At 39.0% G+C, this 24,220-nt stretch overlaps 1 protein-coding gene across 2 annotated transcripts; it reads right to left on the bottom strand.

Moving 5' to 3' along the window:
• Window positions 1–4,119: 4,119 nt before the first annotated feature.
• Window positions 4,120–22,806, bottom strand: si:ch73-61d6.3 (occludin). 2 transcript variants are annotated; one of them, XM_038715418.1, is made up of 9 exons: window positions 22,549–22,806; window positions 18,138–18,729; window positions 16,581–16,772; window positions 15,694–15,861; window positions 10,186–10,352; window positions 7,608–7,826; window positions 6,870–7,041; window positions 5,740–5,781; window positions 5,479–5,580 (listed from the first exon to the last, which is right to left on the bottom strand). In XM_038715418.1, the coding sequence occupies exons 2-9, from the start codon at window positions 18,717–18,719 to the stop codon at window positions 5,479–5,481; spliced, it is 1,644 nt and encodes a 547-aa protein (XP_038571346.1). In that variant the 5' UTR covers window positions 18,720–18,729; window positions 22,549–22,806. The 2 variants fall into 2 exon arrangements, with proteins under 2 accessions (XP_038571347.1, XP_038571346.1); XM_038715419.1 differs by lacking the exon at window positions 22,549–22,806 and having other exon boundaries at window positions 4,120–5,580; window positions 18,138–18,719.
• Window positions 22,807–24,220: the final 1,414 nt, after the last annotated feature.

Here is a 24,220-nt window from a genome sequence, read left to right as displayed (position 1 = left end):
CTTAGCCACAGAAATGCTAGCAATCTATATTAAAAACTGTAATGATATTAAAATACTTAATGTACTTGGCACAGACATTATAATCAGCCAACTAGCAGATACAACAATATTCTTAATAGATAGATACCAAACAACAACAACTAATTGTAGTGGTGGCTGACGGTGAGTGTCCTGGTTTTTTCTCCTTTTTTTCAGTTTTTCTGTTTTTTCCTTGGTTTTCTGTTCCCTGCCTGCCTCCCTGTGTTTTCTCTCCTGTGTGCTCTCTCTCCCTCTGCTCCTGAGCCCAGCCAACTACCTGCACCTGCATCTCATCAGCCACCTTGTCAGCCTCCCACACCTGCCAGTAATCACCTTATGACTGCCTGTATTTCAACTCCGGTTCTCCACACCATCCTCGCTTGATCGTCGTTGCTCTATACCCGGTGCCACTTCTGTGTTCAGGCTTTCATGTTTTAACTAACCCTGTCTCTCTGTCTGTTTCCCTCCCAGGTACACTCACCCTCGTCCTCCGTTCAGTCGGCTGGGCTCATCCACCGGCCCACTCCTCCTCGGACCTCCCCCACGGCGTCCTCCCTGTCCTCCCACTGTTCCTCGCTACCTCGGCCCCAGTGTTCCCCAGCTCCCTGGCCCCCAGGCTCCTTGGTTCCCCGTGCCTGTGTTTCCCCGACGTCCTCCTCTCCCTCCACTCCAGTCCCTCTCACCCTTTTTCCCTCAAACCTCCTTCCCTCAGAGTGCTGCATTTGGGTCCTCTCTGTCCACACACCACACGACCTCTTAACAGCTATTGCCAAAACTGAAAAATTCTCCAAAGCCTAACATTAAACTTAAGCTGATGATACACAGAGCAACTTTTAGAGCAATCCTGCAGGGCAACGTTGTCGTCAATGGTAATGGGTAAAGATTACTACTGTAATCCCCTTCCCCCACCACTCCGCCACCTGCCCCGCACCACCGCTATCCATTTAAAACATAGTCGGACTTGCCTCTAGCAAAATTGCCCAGCACCATGGCTCAAAAAGTTGCATGTGTATCATCAGCCTTAAAAAAGTGTGAATGGCTGGCTGTACACAACACTTCACTGAAAGACATCTGTAATATCCCTATTAAAAATTAATTAAGCCAATTTCTGAATGTAGAAAATAAAATTAAAGAATGCAAGTCAAGACTAAATATATGGCTACAGAGTGACCTATCAATACTAGGTCGAATTTACCTGACTAAGATGGAATGTTTATCAAGATGTATTTACGCTGCCTATTCCAATGCCATTCCAAACAAACAGATTAAATCAAATCAACCTACATTTCATTTGGAGAAACAGACCACATTATATGAAGAAAAGAAGTATGGTTAAAGACACAAAGGATGTAGGACTCAAACACAGCAGCTCCTTTTGTTATTGTATTCCAAATGCCTTATTCAAGAAAACTGGAGGATTAGAATTTCTTCTTAGAGTGGACTTTAATGTTGACAAATTACCTATATCATTGTCAGAGTTTCACAGACAAATACTCTTGTATTGGAAAATGTTATATGTACATAACTTTCAAACCCTTAAAATCAGACTTTACTAAATTACATAGAGCACTACCCCAAGAATTTGTCTTTCTAACAAGAAACATTTTGGCATATCATCCAATATAACCACAATTGGCCCCACTATCAATTCAAGGGATCTTTGTTCTGGTTAGAAAATGCACTAACCACTTTATTAGAAATTGTTTTACTGAATACCTTTACCCTGAAAGACAAAATAAAAACAACATCCTACAAAAATTTGATAAAGATTCAATTACTAAATTAAGAACAATGTATCTAACACTCCCTATACCCCCCAAAGTGAAAGAAACACACTTCAAAGTCATGAACATTTACCCCTCTAAAGAATTAGTGAGCCTTCGCTTTAGACAGATGATAGATGATAACACATGTAAATTTTATGAAAATGATATCGAAGCTATGGACCATGTGTTTTTCTCATGTAATGTGATACAGACATTGTGGTGTGATATACATAAATGGGTTAAGCAACAGATGTCGTCATTCTCAACCTCTATCTCCAGAGACAACATAACATTTGGATTGATATTGCAAAGCAAGGGTGATGAGCTCTGTACTAATACAATTGTATGTCTAGCAAAATTTTTCATTCACAAATGTAGAATTGTGAAGTCATCTCCCAAATTTGTTTGTTTTTGTATATGAATTTAAACTATATATAAAATCCCTAAAAATGCTGAAAGGTCCTAAAGCACAAAAAATATATGATACCCTAAAACACTTCCCAACTGAGGTAAATAGCTGAACAAAGACTGAATTCTCCCCTTATGTTATAATCTCTACCGGTTATTTATTTGAATTTATTTATTTGAATGTTTCTTTCTCCTTTTATAAATCATCCTTATTTTGTAACTAAGACTACATACTTATTTCCTGTTTGTATCAAGAGCTGCTCCCTATGACTATATTTTCTCCATATCCTATTCTGTAGAAACGGATTCTGTTGTTTGTTTGTAAATCTTGATATTTTCAATAAAGAGTGGGGGGGGAATTATTTAATTTCTGTAGCCATGGGCTTTTGCTAGCTACCATAGCACTGTTGGCTTCTGGGAAACAGCCGGATGTTGTGAGTTACATTAATTAAATGCCCCGATCAATACAACATAGAAAAGTTCCTCTGTTGTTTTCCATAATAATAATCATCATTATAATTAGGAAATAATAACCTTAAGTTGTAGGTTCATTAGCTTGTGTTATTTGTCATTTAAATGCTGTGTTTGTGTTTTGGGCTTATTATTACTATTTCAGTAACATGTCATTTAAGCTTAGTTGTGTTGTTCCTGGACTTCAGAGAAAATTAAAATAAGACTGTGACATCAAATGACTCACGTCATTATGAACTTTCAGGTTTGCTGGCAAGATTGTGTCTTTCTTTTATCAAGAACTACAGCACTCTTAGAAGCCAAGCCATACTTTATTCTGTTTTGTAGGAGATGCCTGCTCGGCATAGAGAGCAATCACCATTTAGAGTTGTTGGTAGAGGATGTGGAATGTAAGCCTGTTTACAATGGCATTCAAAAAACTAAAATGCTTTTCTGTACTTGAGTGTGCTGCTATATTTAAGTTAGCAGATTTTACAGAATATGGTGGTCTATTCAGCACTGTGTTTATAGTGGCTCCAGATGTGTCAGTAGTTCAGCAACTGTAGATAGATTGGCTAGTGTAGATTGTTCTATTCTGTGTAATTGTTATATGTTGTTGATGATAAATATAATGCCATGATTTTCCACTTTTTTGTCTGCCATCTGCAAACTAATACAGTGTACTCTAGTAATGTGGACCCTTTTTCATTGTATGTAGTGTCGGAGGCGCCACATTTCCCAGAAAGAAGTTCTTAATTTCTAAATGAACAGAATGTGTTATTCCCATAGAAGCAAAATGGTGCTCATGTCAAACCCTGAAGTTTTCTTTTCAGTAAAAGTAAAGAAAATAAATAAATTAACGTGTGTGGGGGGGGGGGGGGGGGGGGGGGGGGGGCATTCACGGTGTATTCCTCAGAGAAATAAACACTTTTCCAACAAGAAAGAGAGCGTTAATTTTGCAGAGTTGACACAGTAAACGCCATGTGGATAAATTTTAGAGATGATACTCTGACTTCCCGTTCCCGTGAAGGCAGCACAAAGCTTCACCACAAGTAGCTGACAGAGAAAAAATACACAGTCTCGTCCAGTCGCAGTGGACTAAACTGGCAGGTTTTAATGTTGCAGACCACAGTTTTTTGCAAGTAGTTTGAAGTTTAAACTCGTTGTGGATCTTAAGTAAACTTAAGTGAACTCGCCTTAGAATTTTCAACCAACAAACACCCCCCAAAAACAGCTCAACCCCCCTGGAGGGCGGTACCGCCCCACGTTGAGAAACACTACGTTAGACTATCAAGTCGGCAAAAGTCAGTCGCCATCATCTCGAACGTACCTATTGATCGGCTCAACCGTGTTCGCTGACAAAGTCTCCCGCCCTCCCTGCTGGGCACTCGTTGCAGATTCACAGAACTGCAGATATCTTCAGACAAGTCAGCAAAACATGGAAGAAATATATAAAAATATAAGTGGGCATAACTAATTTTTAGAGAATTAGAAATGTTTATTACTTACTGAATTCAATACTTTTTAGACACCATACCTTATGGAAGTATACAGTTACAAAAATGGTCTTGTAATAGCATCAAAGAAAATAAATTCATACAAAAATAAATGGCTCGCAAATGGTTTGTAAAATTACAACAATGTTCTTCTTAAAAATAGAAATGCATGACAAATCAAAAGTCTAAACAATTTTATAACGTACATAAGATCGTAACACTTTGCACATTAAGTGAATTAACACAAATATTACCACACATGGAATCAGCAGATGATCATTTTCATTGGCAAATAAATGAAAAGATGAGTATAGCTTATAGACAGTGACAGAAACAGTGTTTTATTTTCTTGAAGGAGCATGCATGATAAGAAATATATATCTCTGGATGTTTTTACTACTTTGCATATCCTAAGCACATTTCGAATGACCACTGATTAAAAAAACAATCCACTATGCGTCTTCAGTATGTACAAATATCAGAAATGTCATCACAAATGCTAAGACATGTGCTGAATCTACTAGACAGACACAAACTGTAAATGTAATCTTAGTGGGTAGTATGAACATAAATATATACAATGCCACATGTATCTCATTGGCGAGTTTGTCCCCTTTTTGGTCTCACTGCATCTATGACGATCAGTGTCAAAATATTTGTTTCGACAAAAAGCCAGCACATGGGAAAAACACACATGGTTCCGGCAGAGAGCTGTTAGCTTAACCAACATTGAAGTTAGTTACAAACACTGTTGGAGAAGATGAGAAAAACCCAACTGAAGTTCATGTGTGACAAAGATAATGCTGCCATGCCAAGGGTTAAAAGAAACTGCGTATTTGCTTGCAAACAATCCCAGCAACCCGTCTCACCAGTTACTATGTTCTCTACAATACTGTTCCACCTCTTATCTGTGGAGATAAAACAAAGAAAAGTTGCCAATCGGGAGAGCAAACAGCCACAGAAACTGAGCACAGTGTTATCACAGGTGACTTTGAAACACACCCTCTGATCCTCACAAGTGGTCAAACAGTGCAAACAATGAGCTGGACCTTTTAGAAAAAATGGCAGTGTCCCTACAGGTGAAGGTACTGCTTTTATTATCTTCCAAAAATTGTTTTTTATCCATTACTGATCAGAGTGAATAAAGGAAAACATCATTATTATTATTAGCATACAGTGTGTTCCCTATGTGTGTGTATCCAGTGTGTGTTGGTTCTGTACAGGTAACTTTGGTCTCAGCACGTCACAGAGTCTTTGTAGGATTTAGGAGTGTGTCTTGGCCTGTGTCTGTGAGTGTTTGCTGTGTAGACCACAGAGCTAATTCTCAGGACTCAGTGGATTCAGGAGTGGTTCTTGTCGTAGTTCTTCACCATGCGTTTGATGTGGAACAGTTTGTGTCTCAGCCTGCGACACTGTTTCTTCTTAGACTTGTAGTCTGGTGTCTACAGAGCAGAGAGAGCACAGATGGGTCATTTAATACTACAAAACAAGGATGCTAGAAACTAAATCTGTAATATTTGCACAAATAACTGCAATATATTTTCAATAAAGTCTTTATGGAGTTTAGTTCATGAAATGTATCATCAGAGATGTCTCCTCACCTGCTTCAAATCCTTCAACTGATTATATTCCTCTGCTACAGCCTGTGGAAATATGAGGAAAAAACATTTGGCATATGTCCGTCACATACAAACTGAACGTTGAAGGAAACCTGTCTTTTACATCTTTTTTTGTATACTTGAGACCTTGAAAATTAGTGACTTTGTATGTTTATCAGAGTCTTTGCAATGTAAACTTTTTGTGGCAATTAACTTGAGATGGAGGACTGAGATATTCAAACAACATTTCAAAACATTAGACTCTTATTTTAATGATTCCTACTGTTCCTTCTTTGCACCTTATTAGCATTATTCCCTTTAATGATTCTTAAAATTTCAACAAACTCAGTACATGAAAACATGAAGTGAATTTTATCCTTGCATTACTTTTGCGAACACTGTCACTGGATTGCTTTTCGGAGTATTTTGCAACCTTAGATTATTCGCCATTGACAGCCAATGGGAGTGCTGGGGAAGGCAGCTAATATTAATGCTAACTTGGCTCATAGTAAAGCACAGCTAATAGCTGGAATAAACAGATACATATTTCCAATCTCACCATGTATTTCTGTGGTTTTGCTCGCTTTTCTCCAAGCCCTCTCCCTTTTTGTTCTGTCTCTGTCCAATAGAGACATTGAATCGTAGAGCTCTGGGTGCCCATAGATGGTGCCAATATGTTTGTTCTCCATTTCTCATTCTCAGTGATGTCAGGATAATTTCAACATGCATTGACTTTGTATGTAATCAATAAATATGTTTTGTATTTGGCCTGAACACACCTTAATGCCTAATTGTGAACAGTGGAGGTGTCAGATTTGTTTTCAGACAGGTTTATGTTTCTAATATTCAACAATTAAACTCCTTTTTGTCTTTATCATCAATGCAGAGTTCTTCCTTAGAAGGCCCAGTTTGGTTTCAAATCTTAATTTTGGCAATTGTAAGGGAGAAGCTCAGGAAACTTTTTTTATTCAGCTCCATCCTGTTTTGAGTTCTGAGTTACAGTGGAAGGGGATGATCTTCACTTTAGGCAATCCCGATTTGTAATTTAGGCTCATCTTTCTTCTATTACCAGGATGTTTGTTCAGATATACCTTTCTCGTAGGTTTACAAGGTGAGTATTGTGTATATCTGACCTGGTATTTGGCAGAGGTTTCATCCAGTGTGTCTAGCTGCCGGCTGAGTTTGTTCAGCTGATCGTTAATGTCGTCCATCTCAGCACATAGGCGCTTGTATTCCCCAAGGTCAGCATCAAACTCTCTCTTATAGTCATGTCTCTCAGCATCACATGTTATTTCCGGGTATGTACTGGAGGAGGAGAAGGATCGGCGAAAGATCAGCATCAGAGATATACCTGCATCAGTCACTAGAAAGACTTTCAATAACACACCTTACAACCATCACCTAGATTTACTACTGAACCACAAGAACACAGTGCAAGAGGTCAAGGAGGGATACCAAGTAAGTTCTGGTATCAATAATAGTGTGTTAGGCTTTAAATGTCTACCTATCTGGGCAGATCAAACCACAGCCAAATATAACTTCCTCATTAACTACATTGACTCCCATGTCTTGTACCTTTGGCCCAATTCTCTAATTATGCCTGAGTACAGCCCATGTGAAGTGGCATGCCTCAGAGGATTAACCACTCTGCTGGACAGAATGAAGCATATACAGACTGGAGAGCCCTTTCTAGTTTTGCTGTTTAAGCATCTGTTAATTTACTATTCTGTACTTGCAATATCTATCCAAAAGATATTCTACCTGCATTACACTGTAACTAATGTCACTTTGTGTGAGCTTCATGTTCTAAGCTTACAGTTCAAGTTTATATTGAAATCAAAGGATTTAGGTTTTGGAGGCTGAATTCTCACTTCTCCCACTCTTCTCCGTCGAGTTCATTGCCTGTTTCTCCTCCTGTGGTGTACTCTGTCTCATACTGAGACTCATCCAGCTCGGGGTTACGTCTGCGTCTCTTGCCCCTGTTGGCAGAAGGTTTGCGGCCCCCGCCGGTCTCCTCTGAAGGGCTGGAGCTGGTTCGTCCACAGTGGGAGAAAGCTTCTGACGGTCGGCTGGTGGTCCTCTCTGAGTACCTGTAGGACAACAAAAAAATATATAAAACTTTTGGGATCACTAGAAAAGATATTCAAAATAAAACCTTAAAGAGGGTAAAGACATGACTGAAAACAGAATGTGTATTTGTGTTGTCCACTGTTTCCTTGCTGTCTACTAGCACTAGAGATTCGATATGGAATCCAGAGATTCTCAAAGTACTGTCAAGTACTTTAAAGTTTAAACAGGCTAGATAATAATTATTTACCTATGGCAGAATGTTTGGTTTCAGATGTGGAAATGGTACAAATATACTCTGTTATATTAGTTTTTATTTATATCAGACTAGCAAATAACAATATGATGAAATCGGTAACTGTGCTATTACTGGTAGTATAACAAAATAGAAATTATATTTATTCCATATTGGTGTATTATTAATGCACTTACCCTACTAAAACTAACAAAGTTCCTAGATAGAGACCTGATACTTGCTGTATTTTAGAGTTGAGGGATAAGAATCAATTCCCGTAAGAATTGATTCTTATCTTCAGATTCTGATTTCATTCACAACTTCCAAAAATCAATTTTTAAAAATGTAAAAATTTTAATTTCAAATATAGTTTGTGTGTCCTTTCAGTTTTCCGTAAAACACTGTTGAATCGTGACCCCAGGAATCAAATTCAAATCAAATCGTGAGATACAAAAAGATTCACACCCCTAATGTATGTTTACTACAAAAGCTTCACTTGACATAAAGAACAACATGACCCAAATAACACCAGGAACTTAACGAGTGGTCTAATGCAAGACTGTGTCCAAAGAAAACACATATTTACTGATACGGCCCAGACAGATACAGCATGGAGGAAGGTAAGCACCTTGAACCACTAATGATTATTGTTGCTCACACCCTGCAATTTGATTCTGTGCCATGTGGAGGTCCCTCGGTGACCAGGAAGCAGGTACAGCTCTTTAATAACTGGAAGGAGGAAACATGCTCAATTTTGTAGGTTTGTTGGGGTTTGCAGAGGATTTCAAATCCAGCTGTACAGATATTACAAAGAAGGCTGCATTATGTCAACAACTAAGCACACTGCAGGTCTTCAGGGTAACATTCTTCTGCTTATGAGAATGCCAGCGATGTTTACTTTGTGAGAGAGAAAATCATCTAAACAATATTCTGTGCTTTGAACCAAATCAAAATCCTTGCAGTTGTCTAAGTACAATTTGATTATTTTGTCCAAATGTTAAATCCACACTAATCTGGTCATTCAGAGCATATTTTTGACAAGAGCTGGGCCTGTTTTTGAGATGTTTGAAGAAACTGTAGAGCTGAAGAGCAACATACTATCAGTCACATACTGTCTTGATGGCAATCATGTAAACAAGGTGTTTGTGAAATCATTTCTAACTTTAAAGAAAAGCAAATACATTCATTCACAAACATCCTGCATTTTCCCTTCCTCAGAGATTTCAGTGAGCACAGGGAAAAAAAACTAGGGGAAGTTAATCCAACAAGGGCTCAAGGGTCACACACAGAGCTCTTTTTGTGGGCAGGGCAATATGTTTTCATGGGCTTTAAATCAGAACAGTGATTAGATATCGCCTGATTCAGTGACATGTTTGAATGTTCATTGTTTGTGTGGAATCTGTGCTCTGTACAGTGTACTGACTCAAATGTTGCAGCTACTTTGTTAACAGAAATGTACTTAACTTAACTGTACAGAAAGGTATTTAAAAAACGACCTCATTCTACTATTTGACTTTTCCATACATCTGTTCGAATGGAAAGATTTTCACAGCAGAAGTATTTGACATATATATCAAAAATTGTGTTTTCATATTACAGTTCCTCTCTTTTCTCTTCCTGTAAAACATTAAAATATTTCTGATTACTCATCTAGAACTTGGGGGCATATACATAATCCAACCAAATGTAATTTGGGGAAACTGGCTAATAACACTCATCATATTTAACCACAATCGATGGTCCTAGTAGCTAGCATAATTATATCATTGGTCAAATGTCTGTGTTTTGATGTTTAAATTTTCAAAACATTGTAGTGGAGGTCCAATTTCTTCGTTTTGGGTGGAGGCCAGCAGTTCTCTACAGTTCCATATCGTGGCGTATCTGCTAAACAAAACCCGCTTTTAAATGATCCAATTAAGGGTTCAGATCTAAATCTCTCTCATAACTAAACACTGCTGATGTGTTTCGTTTCTCTCGGAAATACGTCACATACGTACAGAAGATAAAGACACTCCAACTTCCATTTCACTGTGACTTTAACAAAGGGTTTAGAAACATTTAAATCAGCCAAAACCGGCTTCATCTGATTTGTCATGTAGAATTTTAGACTGAGTTGAGAAGGGGGCTGAGAAAACAGGGTCACCCACTCGTTGTTGTTGTCGAATTCATCCCCTTTATAGCAGCTGCTGTCCACCTTGCCTGGAGGGAAGGAGATGACACTATTTGCTGAGGCATTGAGCAAGCCGGCTCCCTTCTCTGACACCAGCAGGGTAGGGGCGTCTTGAACACTGCGGCTTTCCTCCACATTGTTCACCTACAGCAGGCAGGAAAAAACAGAAGGAACAGACTCAGCAAACACAAACAAATAACTAATGCTCTCATAAAGACCAGGCCACGCTACAGGCTCATTTTCTGACTGACATCCTGTTACAGAAACCATTATTATTCTCCTCCTTTACTTAGGTCTTAACTTGAGGAGAAAATAAAAGGTAGCTCTACACCAGAGACAAAAGTATGGCAATTAGTGCTGAGAGCAGGCAGGCATGTAATTGGACAACACAGTCCAACTCCTCAGTGAAATAAGGGTTATCTGCTTGGTTCACCGTGCTTGAAAAGGTCAAGTAACAAAAACAGAGGATGACTAATTGTTAAATAAACCCAAAATTAACCATAAATAAACCAAAACCTCTGAGTTGTTTTACCGTTGATGATCTCTTGTTTACAGCAATTGGTTACAATTTCCCACATTTCAATTTCTGATAACCTAAAAAGATTAGTCATAAGAATACACAGAAACTATCTGACAATAATGGAGGGGTGGTGATGGTGCAATAGATAAGGCACATGACTAATTAATTTAGCTGACGCTTTGGATAAAAGCATCAGCTAAATTAATTTTTAAAAATAATTAAAAAATTCCACTTTCTATTGTTTTATGTCTTCATGAACACCTGGAACGGATGCGATCCTCCTTACTTTCTTCATACAAAAGGAAACAGTGGCTGTCCTGTAAAAAGATTTGTCTTAATCTGTAATTTCCAAGTCCTTCCTGTGCGGTTGGACAGTCTGCATGAGGGAATTCCTCACAATGAAGGCCTCAGGGGTGGTAACTGCTTCTCCCACTTCCTCTGAGTCTGATTAGATGCCTTTTACACAACCTCCACACAAAGCAGTAAAGTCTAAACTTTAAATAGGTTAAACTGTTTCTCTGCTACCTGGAGAGCTAACTGGCTTTATGTTAGGAGAAAACCCTTTGGTTGTCTTTCAAATGTAGCCGATAAAAACACAACAAACAGGAGACTAAAACTAAAATAATTGATTGTAGTAAATAAGCAAGTTTAAAGTCAACTTAAATGTAGTGGTACAAAAGCTATTGTACATTAAATAGCAATGAAATGGACAAGAAGGCATAGTACTTATCTAAAATGTATTTCAGCACCAGTCCTTGTGATCATTTACTATTTCCTATATATTATTAGATTATATGTTATATCCTATACTAAATAAAACCTTTACAAAACATCCACCCTTCTGCTTTCTTGGGTGCTTTGTTACTGAGCAAATTCCTCACAGTGCAGGAGCAGAGCCTAACATCCGCCAAGCCCCAAAAAAACAATAATCAAGGTGGTTGAAATGTCTGGGCGGGGGTGAGTTGCAATCTTGCAGCTGCAGGAAAATCCAATTTGAAGATGTTGTGTATGAATCCTAACAAAAATACCCTCTCAGTGTGCAATACAGCAAGCTGCTGGGCTGTGAGCAGAGTATGAAAGCACAGTAAGAATGTCTCAGAGTCCTGAACCCGGTGAAGAAAAGCACGGCAAAGATGGAGAGAGACAGAGAAACACAGGGAGACAAAGAGAAGGAGCAAAGGTAAACAGGAGAGTTTAAAACGGTAAAGTGAGGGAGCAGAGCATGTGGCAAGGAGAGTCATGATGGAAAAGAGTAGGAATCAGGGAATAGCATGTGAGAGGAAAAATTAGGCATTTTTTTATTTAAATCAGTTGGAAACTTACACCTGTTCTTTTCAAAACTAGTGAGAACACTTCTACAGTAACTTTTATTAAGCGATTGACATATTTAAAAGACAAATCCATGGACTGCACCATCTGAAGACAACTGTAGCAGTCAAGTGAAGTTAGCTTTAGCTTATCAGGTTAACTAGAGGGGGAAAAAAACACTGGAGGTCTTCAATGATAAGCAACATATGACTTTATCAGTTTTTTTCAGAAATATTTTGTTTTTTCTGTATGTTTTATTTGTTTTCTTTTAACTATTTTAGTTTAATACTATGTAGGTAACCTTATTATCTTATATATATTATTATGACTATCGGTCAGACTAATTAGAATTAGATACTTTCCCCAAATCGTTCAGGCCCAGTCTACACTATTCTGACTGACTGTCACACCTGACTACACACCGGAGCCACGTTCAGCCCCGAAAAAAAATGTAGCGAAATGTTTAAACTGAAACGGTGGTGTGTTAAACACCCTGTTGTGTACACATGCACAGTGCACTGCCCTGCCTTTTTAATACGGTGGTGTTTAAATACACGTTGCTGCTGATTGGGTAACACCTCTGACACACCCAACAAACTAGAAAAAGCATAACTCTGACCCCGTTTCACACCGTTGCACAAATTTCACACGATTTCGAGAAAACGTTGTCCAATCCAGAAATCGTAGCAAAACACACTGTTTTCAGACTGAACACGGCACTGCTCTCACTTTCCTCTGCAGTTACCTGGCCTACTCCGCCCACTCTCTCACCTATTTCCACTTTCCCTCCTCAGCCCTGCAGATACTTAACTGGACCATTGCCACTCACTCCTTGCCAGATTGTTAGTTATGTTGCTATGTGGTTCCCTGTTTCTGCCTGCATTACCTGCTCTCTACCTGATATTTTGCCTGTTTATTGGACTTTGGATTCCTGCCTGCTCCTTACTAGATCTGTTAGCTGACATTGAATTGCTCTATGGTTTTGACCCTAGCCTGCCTCACCTTCCCATAAGCCTTTGTACTTCTTTTTGTATATTAGATTACTGAACTACAACATCTCTGCCTCAGGCGTCTGCATTTGGGTCCTACCCTGCATTCCTGTTACCCTGTTTGCACCAGCTGTGACACTGATGACTTCATGCAGCAGACACAAAGCAGTCCCCCCCAACAACGAGCGAGCTGAATGAGGCCAGTGTGTGAGGTCATCAGAGTATGCCAGGCCTGCCCGAGCTCAGCAACAGAGATGGTTCCAATCTCAAACCAACCGCAGCCTTAGACTGCCATTGGCCTTGTGTTTTAACGAGCCACACAAGTCTAATGACTCATTTTGTGGCACAGATACAGTGTGCAGGTAGCGCAGCAACAGAGGGAAAAATAACTGCAGTGTGGAACATTGGCCATATGAGGAAAATGATGTCAGGGTAGTAATTCTAAGAGTCACACTAAGAGTTTATCATGGCTGTTAGTAAGATAAAACAGTACACTTGATCTGATGTGCTTTTGTAGAGCATTAAGTCTTTGGCAAGCAAAGTCAAATATGTTCCACAACCTACATGAATGTTTTATTCTTTGAGACTGGCTAGCTTGAATAAATAAGGATCTGACTGCACTCCATTCCTGTACCTCCAATGAGTCTGATGACATCATGTAGCATGGCTCCATTTTCAGACACTAGCAGTAGTCATAGGGTTCACTCTGTGCTTGTCTCATCTGCTCTGCCTGTACACCTCCATGTACATGATGCCTTGTTCCAGGCAATGACAACCACTCTCAGAAACAAACAGCGATGTATAATAACACTGTGTCTGTTAGTGCTTTTTCAGTCAGTTGCAAAAGATAAAGAGTGACTCACTTATCTTGTATTTTTTCCTATTTATTTTGCTGACTACAGTATAATAAACTTTATTTATAGAGCACTTATCTATGTGCACATTTAAGTAAGTGCTTTAGAAGACAAAATATTCTTCAGACCCACGTTTCATTTAGTTGTAAGATTTGAGATGACTATTAAATAACTAAATTTTTTCCAAAACTTCATCAGGTTACAGGACCTTCTCTCACTCAAAATAAAAAAAGTGCTCCAGGTGAGGCTACTGGAAAGAGCTTCTTTGTACAAATAAAATCCAAATGAAAATTGCAGTGTAACACAGCTCAGCATTTACCACAGAATGACAAGGTTATATTTGCGAGGACAGGGTTATATTTCCCTTAGTCTGTTTTTCTCTCTCTGTATCTGTCTGCTCTGTTCACTTTCTTCATCAGCAGTATTCTTTATAAAGTCACCCAAAAAAACACAAGTCTATTGAGACCAACGTGGTACAGAATGACAACAGCACCAACAGCTTCGTTTACAATTGCTTTACCTGATCTGTGCTTGTAAAATATCCACCGTGTCCGTGTCTTCTAACATAACTTTAATACCAGATAACGTCACTTAGCAAAATGGGATGCCAAATATACATTGTCGTCCAAGTCTATGTGAGTAACGAGTCCTTACAGGTATTCCAAATTGTGAGCTTTAGGTCTTCTTTACTCACTGTGAAGAACTTCCACACTGACCACATGTTTTAGCATCTGCGTGTGTGTGCGGCTGTGACAGTAGTCGTTTACTGTCTGTGCCACTGTGTGCTTGACATGAACCATTGTGTGCTGCTGCATGTGTGTAAATTTGACCAACACAGGATCAGATATGGGAGACTGATCGGCCCTGATCAAGCTGAACACTAGTTTATTACAGTCACTGGCCAGTCAATTGGTACATCTTTCCTTTTGATGTTAACTCATTGTCAGTTGCTGTATAAAACAGGCATCATTTGAAAAGTGGCAGGTGACGTTGGGTCAATAATCGACCCATATCTCAGGTCCCATTCCCAAATGACTAGCGTGATGTTGACATTTCAAAATCCAAAGGCAGACTCTCTAGAAACCACCTGCCTGCTTACTATCTTCTTAGGTGGTTAATGATTACTCAGAGTGAAACCAGGTAGTAGGCCATGAGCAAACAATAGCTGACAGCTATAGACCTGACCCAGAACAAAGTGACTCAGTCACAGGAAACACCATTAAGCTAGTGTGACTGTTTCCGTGCAGAATCCTACAAGCTGACAAAGACATTTATATGAAACTCCTTTTGGACTTTTCGACTCATAAAAGACAATCAAAGAAAACACATGATAGAATTAAACTGGTGTACCTGGACATACTGCGCAACTATGTCAAAAATTCAATAGCAAATCCACTGTGCTATTTAGTGCATCGGCATCACCACATCACCTAACCTATCTTTATAAATGATGACTACCTAAGCAGGATGACTACCTCACTGACAGCAACAACCCATCTACCTACCTATTTCACATTGTAAAAACTATTGGTAACTTATTTTGCCACCTATCAGTTTTGGTGCCTGAACCTTCTGTGTCTAAAAAACACCGTAGTTGATCATTTTATCATCTAATCAAATCCGTCGGTGAACATTGTGTTTCATCAACTTTCCTTAGGCTGGATTTAAACTCTCTGTGACCCTGTTCATTTGACTGCAAGCTGTGCATGCAGAAACTCAGGGTCAGTTCGGGTTGATTAGGATTTTCCTTTTCTTGTAAATCTCATGTAAACCCGGTCTTATTAAACTGTGACTACCATCCTGTTGTATCTTACCCATTCCTCTACATCTCTGCCCTCTGAGGCCTTTCCGCCAACAAGAGGCTCATCCCAGTAGATGTTTGGTTTCCCGTAACGCCAGATCTTCCCTCTTGTTTTGTGCGCAAAGAAAGCTGCAACACCCAAGGCGATGACAACCAGGAATCCACACACCATGGCAACTCCCTAGAAAGGCAAGAACAAGAGAATAAAATCTAGAAAGCTGTCAAGGAGATAAGCTGTAAGATAAAGCTGGTTTACCCTGGTACAAGAAGTACACAAATACACATTTGTGATGTTATTAGGAGAAATACTGTATCACAATTTGTGGGTCCATGTACCCAGAAAGTGCAACAAATGCTTCATGATAACAGTGCAGGACTGAGTCATCTCACTTTTCTAACAGGTGTGTATGACACACAATTAAGCATTTCAATTATATTCATTTAAGTATTGATACAATTTATAAATTACCTGATTAGTATAAGAACACAGATCTGATTATCAACAAGTCTGACAATTACTTAATAAATAATACATAATAATTAACTGGTTCCATGTTCTAAAATATGAGGATTTGCGGCTAAACTTTGTTTTATTATTTTGCACATTGAATATATTTGAGTTTGGGGCTTTTGTTTAGACAAAATAAACAAAAGCAATGTAAGGACATAATTTAATATTATATTTTCTGACTGATTTGTTCATTAACCAAACAGTTAATGAATTGTTGAAAAAGCAAATAAATTGAAGAATTTGTTACTTGCAGGCAGCCCTAATACATTTTTTTGTAGTCACATTTCAAATCTTTCTGTCTGTCATTAAAATATATTTTGTGGCCTTTACTTCTCAAACGACTTAAAATACCTTCCATATTAACACATAACTATTGAAAAGCTACAAACCTCCTGTGGATCCACAAAGCAGTAATGGTAGAGATACTGATTGTATATGGGGAAGCCTCCCACTCCTCCCATCTGTGAGTAGCTGGTCTGGTACAGGTTCTGGCACATCATAAGCATTGGATTGTACATCATACTGGAGGAGCCCTGGGCCATGGGATTCACCCCGACAATGTAGACAATGTTTATGATGCCCTGGAAAAAAACATGACGTTAGTACACTGACAGTCACGTTGATATTTACAATTACAAACCCTGTCAGTCTCTTATTGAAAAATAATTCTAGTGGCATTCCTCACTATTCAATTTGAATATGACTAAGATAACAGTGTCACATCATGTCACATCATCAAGACCCACATTCAGCAGCAATCATATCATCCCAGAGATTTGCTAAACATCCTGTGAGTGCAAAGGGTACACTACAAGAAGGGGACAATTTTCATGTTGGACTAAAAAACCTTTGATAGTTCTCTAGTGTTCTATACTCTGTCTCTAATAATGTAATAATACTTTAAAGCTTAATCAGCTGGAAACATCCACATTTTTATTTTCATGGATGCTTGCTTGCGATGGTACATTTTGTGCCTGTATCTACACTGGATTTGAACTGCTTGAATCAGAACTTACGCAAAACTTTGCTTTTATTGACAATTCTCTTTCCATATTGAACATCTGAACACTCTAAAGCTCCAGCAGGTTGTAATAAAAATAACAGATTGGATCTCAAAAAGACAAGTGTCTTTTCATTTTGGAGCTACAGTACTACATCATCTTGGTGTGATCTTGGACGAACATCTGTATGAACATGTGTTTTAACTGACTCAGCAAGCAGAACGCAGAAATCTCTGCACACAATGTCCTGTTCCAGATTATACTTCTGGTATTTAGGGTTTTCAGAAACATGCACATTTAAATACTGTTCATAACAGAACTAGGCGTTTACAACAGTTTTCACTTGGATGTGAGATGGAAACCTCAAAATATTCAAAACATTTCATTCACATATCATTTTTTAACACCTACACTGTCAAACCATATATAAGGCAGCAGAACTCAACATACTGTAGGTCTACAATCTCTATGTGCGCCATGTTTAATTCAGGTATGATTGAAAATGAATTCCAGTTTAGGCTTTAGTGTCCCTTACAGTTTAAGTATACTGTCCCCCATTTTAGTTGCTTTAAGCTGGATGATGAAAAAAAAACAACTTTGAGACCTGTTTAAGCTTAGGAGTGGAATTTTTTCAGGATATTTGCCTAAGAGAGGAGAGTATTTTTTGTGTAGTAATCTAAAAAACATTTAAACAGTTTTCGCTCACCATTGCACATGTCCAGTATACAATATTTGATTTATTCTGAGCCTCTGTGGACTGGGCAAGAAGATAAACTAAAAGGTACAGACTTCTTCTTCCTGCTCCTCTACAGATAAATACTATACTTCTAATAAATCAATCATCTGGCCATCACCAGTGTCATATTTTATAGTTCCCTCTGCACAAGGTGGTTGAAGACAGAGAATTGGAACAGCACACAAAACGTGAATCTTGATGAGTCTTACCTGCAGGATAGCCATAATGATGCTGGCTATCATGAGGGCCAGAAAGAACTTCCTAGAGCGGACAGTGTTGGATTTCGAGAAGCTGGTGATGAAGAAGGCCAGCGCGCCTATAAAGTTTATGGCTGCCATGGCGATCATGGTGGTTTTGGCTGAGTAAGGTGAGATGTAGCCTCCATATCCTCCATAACCTCCATATCCTCCATAACCACCATAACCACCATATCCTGAACCGTAGCTGCCACCATATCCGCTGCCGTATCCGCTGCCGTAGCCCATTCCCATTCCCATTCCCATTCCATACTGCATGTCCCACATGAGAGTGGAGGCCACGCAGGCAAATATCGCTACACACAACACGATCACCGTAGCCATCATGACCTTGATGATCCCCGGAGGTGACAGCCATTTGTAGAAGTGCTGCGGTTTCTCCTCCATGTAGTAAGATCCCGGCGGAGGTGGGTAGGCGTTGTAATCACTCTGAGGGGCATGGAAGCTGCCTGGGGGGCCAAAACCATTGTTGGATGGCGAGGTGAAAGGAGGACTGTAGACAGGTGGACTCTCGTAGCGCTGCTTGTCAAACATCGCTCCTGAACTGTAAAACAATGAAACAAAAAGAGTTTGTGGATTCTCGAGAGAGCAAAGCGTACTGCACAAAGCTATGAAGAGTTGTCCGGCTCTGTTTTTCAGCAGCACTGATATGGGTTATGCTACGTAGAGATATGGGAAAGTTAGGCGTGACTGTCTTTGGTAATGAGGTTTTGTGACTGAACAGTGTAAATGTTTTACCATTTCAAAGGGAGTGTGATTTGTGACAGCACAAGTGAGGCTTGGTGGTGCAATTTTATCTTTCTGTCAGTAAAATAGGTTGTACAGAAAGTTTATCACTTTTCATATCATAAACTAGGTCAGACCTGATTCTTATGTTAACAGAAAAGAGAAATATTAGAGAAATGACCTTAACTTTAAGTTCTCTGAATCAGCAAAGTCAGAATCAGTGTGAAGATGTCAGTACCAGGAACGAAGCCAAATAACAACACTTTCCTTTTTGCCTTTCACAGGCTGTATGAGTCTCTCTCCAGGCCTCACAATATTCAGCCAGACTTTGAGAATTTCACATCCCACCCTCCAGCTAAAAAAAATGTTTTCCTTTTGCTACAAATGTTACAGAGAGATATCCAAGGCCACAGTGTATACAACTTACTGTAACAATGCCCATTCTTCTACACTGAGCCCTGCAGGGAGTGGGCAGCCTGCATGTTTGCATGTGAACAGCCAAGCAAAGTCACCGTAGAGGTCAGAAAATGAGGACTTGCCTCTCGTACTTTTTTCTTCTTTGCCAACTCTAATCTCTGTCTGATATGAAATGTGCTTGTACCAGAAGGTAACATTACATCTGTTAATATGCCACATAACAGTAAAGGAAGTAATTCATAGTCTGTGGGTAACTTTTATCATTGATTCATCTATTCTTTTTTTGATTAGCTAATTGTTTAGTCTATAAAATAGTGGGAAAATGCCCTGCACATGTGCCCAGAGCCCGTGTCAAGCCTTATAATGACATGGTTTGTCAGATCAACAGTCCAAAATGCAGAGATACAGAGTTTTTCAAGATATAAAACAGAGAGAAGCAGCAAATTCTCCCTTTTGAGAAGCTTCAAGATGGAGAATGTTTGGGATATTTGCTTGACAATTGATATTCTTACAGCAGCACAAAACACAATGTTAGAGGTCTGAAACGTTATTATGAGATGTGTAAAATTATTTTCGGTTCATTTTGAGACTATGGCGGGCCGCCATGGTCTCGTCAATTAATGGGAAACACTGCATGTGTGATAGTAAACCATCTTTTATAGTTTGGACTATTAGTTGAACAAAAAAATGTCACCTAGAACTTAACTGGGAAATTGTGATGGGCATTTGTTTTACTATTTACCTTTACCTCTTACTGAACTCCAGCAACAAACAAACAACAACAATGAAAAATCGGTTTCCTCTGCTCAGGCATCTCGGTGGGATTGTGAGGGAGGCCATTCAGAAAATGAGACACAGACAGATGGACAGGGAGCCAGTCCCTGGCACTGTCCACAGTCTACAGTCCCCGGTAATAACTCTCCTTTCTTTATGGGACTCTGGCACACTTGGCAGAAGAGGTCTCGCCTTAGAGCCTCCATCCCAGACACCTTCCCATTATTCCCTCCCTCATTCCTCCATATCCTTCATCCCCCTCACAATCCCCCTGTCCCCCAACTCTCCTACCCCGTTCTCTCCCTCCCTCCATAACTTCTTTCCTTTGTTTTGAGAGCAGGAGGGGCAAAAGTCAAGGCTGCTGGTCACGGGAACAGTGTTGCCATGGAGTCAGGGTAAAAAAAACGGAAAAGAAAAGAAAATTGGGGCACTGTTGGGGAGGATCAAACAAGGGCTCCACTGTGCTGCTCCTGTGTCGAGTGATGCAGGACAAAGAGACTAGTACAGGTGGATGGGTTGTGCGCAGCGGTGTCATGTGTCCTTTACTGTTGATCAACATGCTGTCTCGTAAGCCAGTGGGTTTTAGTTTTATCAGTGTCTGATTTTATATTAATAACTGCCAGGAAATAATCTGAGGCTCAAATCCTTTTATAAGAGCAATAAAATGACACTGAGAAAGACCAAAGTTCTACCTCCCAAAGAAGTCACAAGACGGTTTTCTACTTTACTACATCAGGAAAAGTATAGCATTTTGAGCCCAAACTGGCTCTTTGTAAGGCACAGAAGAATCAAATGCTATAAAATCTTCAAAAATCCAAATCTTAAACTCCTCTACACTGCCAAAGAGCCAATTTGGGCTCAAAACATTGTACTTTTCCAAAAGTAATAGGAAAGCAGCTTCTTAAATGTAAGAAGATGCAGCTTGCAGCTTTTTTTAACCTAGTAAACAGAATATATTTGGGTTTTGTACTGTTGGGCAAAACAAGACATTTGGTGACATTAACTTGGGCTTTGAAAATGACAATGGGCATTTTCCGCAATTGTTTTACATTTTATTGACCAAAAGAAAAATTGGTTTCTCAAAATCAGCTAATCAGCAGAATAATTGATAATGACAATTATTCTTAGTTGCAGTTGGAGACTCCGTACAAGACAAAGACTTATTTGGGGCATTTGCTTATTAAGAGGGAAGAACTGTTTAAAAGAAAATTCCCTGAATACAGAGTAGTGTAATTTTACTCAAAGAATTTGCTGTAGCAGCAGAAACATGTCAGCAATAGTAGTAACAGTTGCAGTTGCAGTTGTAGTAGTACTATAGTGGTGTTTGTTTAAAACTGACTCACAAATCTCATTTTCAAGCTTGGCATTTTGGACACAGGTCAGGTCAGACACCCACCAGCCACAGCTTGAGCTCCACTACAACACAGAGACTCTATCATCTTCTGCTGATAATGGAATTCCAGTCATACAGTCACATGTCTCACATCTGTCAAAAACAATTAGGCCCCTGCCCAATGTAGGCTGGGACCTGCTGGCATCTACACATAGGGGTCTGCGAAGACTTCCTGCCCAAATACACCCCACTGAAAGATTCTCCTAGGACACAACAAAATAAGAAAGTAAAACTTGTGAGGGGTGGGGGGTTGATCTGCATGCAGTTGAGAATAGTTACATTAAACCATGTCTTAGAGAGACAATAAAGTTTTATTCTATTCTTACCTTCATGAAGGTAGGATTTATTGCAGGGCTGCATTAATTTACCTGGGCGTGCCTAATAAACTGGCACCTGAGTATAATCAGTAAGATAAACAAAATCCTCATGATTAGTAATTTTCTAACCATATAATTTCCAGTTAAATTAAAGTAAATCTTTGAGTTATACCTATGGATGAAGCATGATGAAGCATAGTACCTATGTGTCTCAACTGCTTTACCCCTGAGTTTACTATACAATCAATTAAGATGTAAGCACACATTTAACTTCATCAGAAAACATCAAACTGGACAGATAGCGGGATGTGAACCTGTTGTGATTTTTGGTGGTGATGTTAATTTTTTATTTGTTTGGCTAAAGTGTATCATTCCAGCCACAATAAGCAAACATCAAACGGCCATTAGATTTAATATTACTAATAGCTAACGTTACCGCCAGGAAGAAAAATTCTCCTTAGTGTTATTTTCTGGAGTAAATAGTTTCAAACTGATTCCTTTATGATCAATAACAAACCGTAGCTTATCTCAATAAAGTTGATAGTAAACAAACGTGAAGTGATTGGAGTCCCACCTGCTGTTAGTTACACATCTACCGTTACTAACAGTTAGGCTAATGTTGTTCACTCAGATACTTCACCTGCGACCTTGAACAACTTAATTTAGTTTAATCTGATAACTCCACATACTGCTTTTAAAAATCACTTTTAACCACCGTCATGTTGTCTTAACTTACCTGCGGTTTGCTGAAGAGGAATAAAAACCAAAACACTTCTAGTCCCTGTTTGTTTCCTGTCAAAACTCTCCTTCTGAAAGTTTGGAGCAGTTAACCCGACAGAAAATCAACGTGTTTCTGAGAGTTAATGTTAAAGGGGACCTATTTAATCTGAGGCTCACTTTAAAAAGTCGCGACCCCGCTTTAAAGACGCTGTCCCAGGCGGAGACAGAGACAACGGTTCCTTCACAGACAGCACCCTCTGAACAAGTGCTTTGTCCCGCCTGTCCGCGGTGGTGAGGCCCACCGCCCAACACCGCAGAAGCCCGACCTCTGGCGGTTGAACATGCCGGCTTTCAAACGCTAGAGGTCGGACTTCTGCGATTTACAGTGATCAGTCTTGGGCAGAGACTGTCAGAAAGAAACGTTTTTATTAGCCTACCAGTTAATAGTGGTGGAAAGAAACTAAGTAGGCTACATTTACTCAGATAGGCTACTGTACTTAAGTAAAATATTTCCCAGAGTAGCTTATTGTAGGTTAGCCTACTTTTTACTCCACTACATTTATTTGACAGCTTCAGTTAGTTACTTTGCAAATTCACATTAATAATACAAAATGTAATTACAAAGACATTACGATGGATAAAGAATAAGACTTTATTGATCCCTTGGTGAACTTGACAATCTAACGTTACCCAGCAGTAAATAAAATAAGCCACACCATTGCCAGATGCAACATTAAAGTAGCCCAATGTATGTAGGCCTACATATTAAAGCATCACTAATTCTAATTCAAAATTCTTATAATATAATGGGCCATACTGCACAATGAGCAGGCCATTTTTACTTTTGGTAAGAAGTGTATGCTGATACTTTTGTATTTTTACTTGTAACAGAGTATTTCTACAATTTGATATTGCAAATTTTTATTTAAGTGAAATATGAGAAATTCTTCCACCACTGCCAATGAATAATAAAAATGATAAGTGATCAGTGGCGGGATGTAACTAAGTAGCCTGCATATAATTAAGTACAAATTTGAGTACTTTTACCTGACTGTTTTTTTTTTTATCTCATGCCACTTTATATTTCTAAATATTGTAAATATTGTACTTTTTACTCCACTAGACTATAAGTTGAGTGCTTTTATATCCGTTTCACCTTATAAAGAGCATCTTTAGACAGCTGTAAAGTCTGATTTAGAAATTTACATTTAACATTTAATTTTGGGTAACTTCATCATAATGGTGTTTGTGGTCACTTATCTTGGAATATTTGCTAAATTACTTCAATACCCACATAATCAATCCCATTTTTTTTAAAGGTTCCCCTTTGCATTACATAGATAAAAGATGACCAATAGCATTTAACATGTTTGCTTTTCTGTGCTGATCTCTCATTTAGCAGAAATTTCTGGCCTTTCTGGCCTCTGGTTTCTCACACTCCTCTGTTGCAGTTTATCTCGGTTATCAATGCAATGCCTTTTGTTTGTTTCAGTGTATGAATTCAGTTGCATTCCTCCATAAGGATATACATCCTTTAAGAGACTAAATAACAGGACTGATTTCCTCAATAACTGTTTTAGGTGAGGATGTCTTATTCAAAATTTTAAGAAATTAGGCTGCATAGAACAAATTACCCAAATCAAAGCTTAAGAGTAAAATAAAAGCTCTGGCCTTTACTGCAGCAAACC

The sequence above is a fragment of the Micropterus salmoides genome, unplaced genomic scaffold (assembly GCF_014851395.1).
Source record: "Micropterus salmoides isolate LMB-PRFRI ecotype aquatic unplaced genomic scaffold, ASM1485139v1 Ms_hic_scaffold_13, whole genome shotgun sequence".
In the NCBI taxonomy this organism is placed as follows: Eukaryota; Metazoa; Chordata; class Actinopteri; order Centrarchiformes; family Centrarchidae; genus Micropterus; species Micropterus salmoides.
Note: the sequence above shows the minus strand (reverse complement) of the source record. Positions and strands in the feature narration are given on the sequence as shown.

What these genes read in the sequence shown, in the direction of transcription:
- si:ch73-61d6.3 (XM_038715418.1), bottom strand. Translation starts at nt 18,719, where the DNA reads ATGTTTGACAAGCAGCGCTACGAGAGTCCACCTGTCTACAGTCCTCCT. An exon ending in GCTTTGTGGATCCACAGGAG is followed by an intron (nt 15,862 to 16,580) that starts GTTTGTAGCTTT and finishes TTGCCTTTCTAG; the next exon opens with GGAGTTGCCATGGTGTGTGG. An exon ending in GCAGAGATGTAGAGGAATGG is followed by an intron (nt 10,353 to 15,693) that starts GTAAGATACAAC and finishes TGCCTGCTGTAG; the next exon opens with GTGAACAATGTGGAGGAAAG.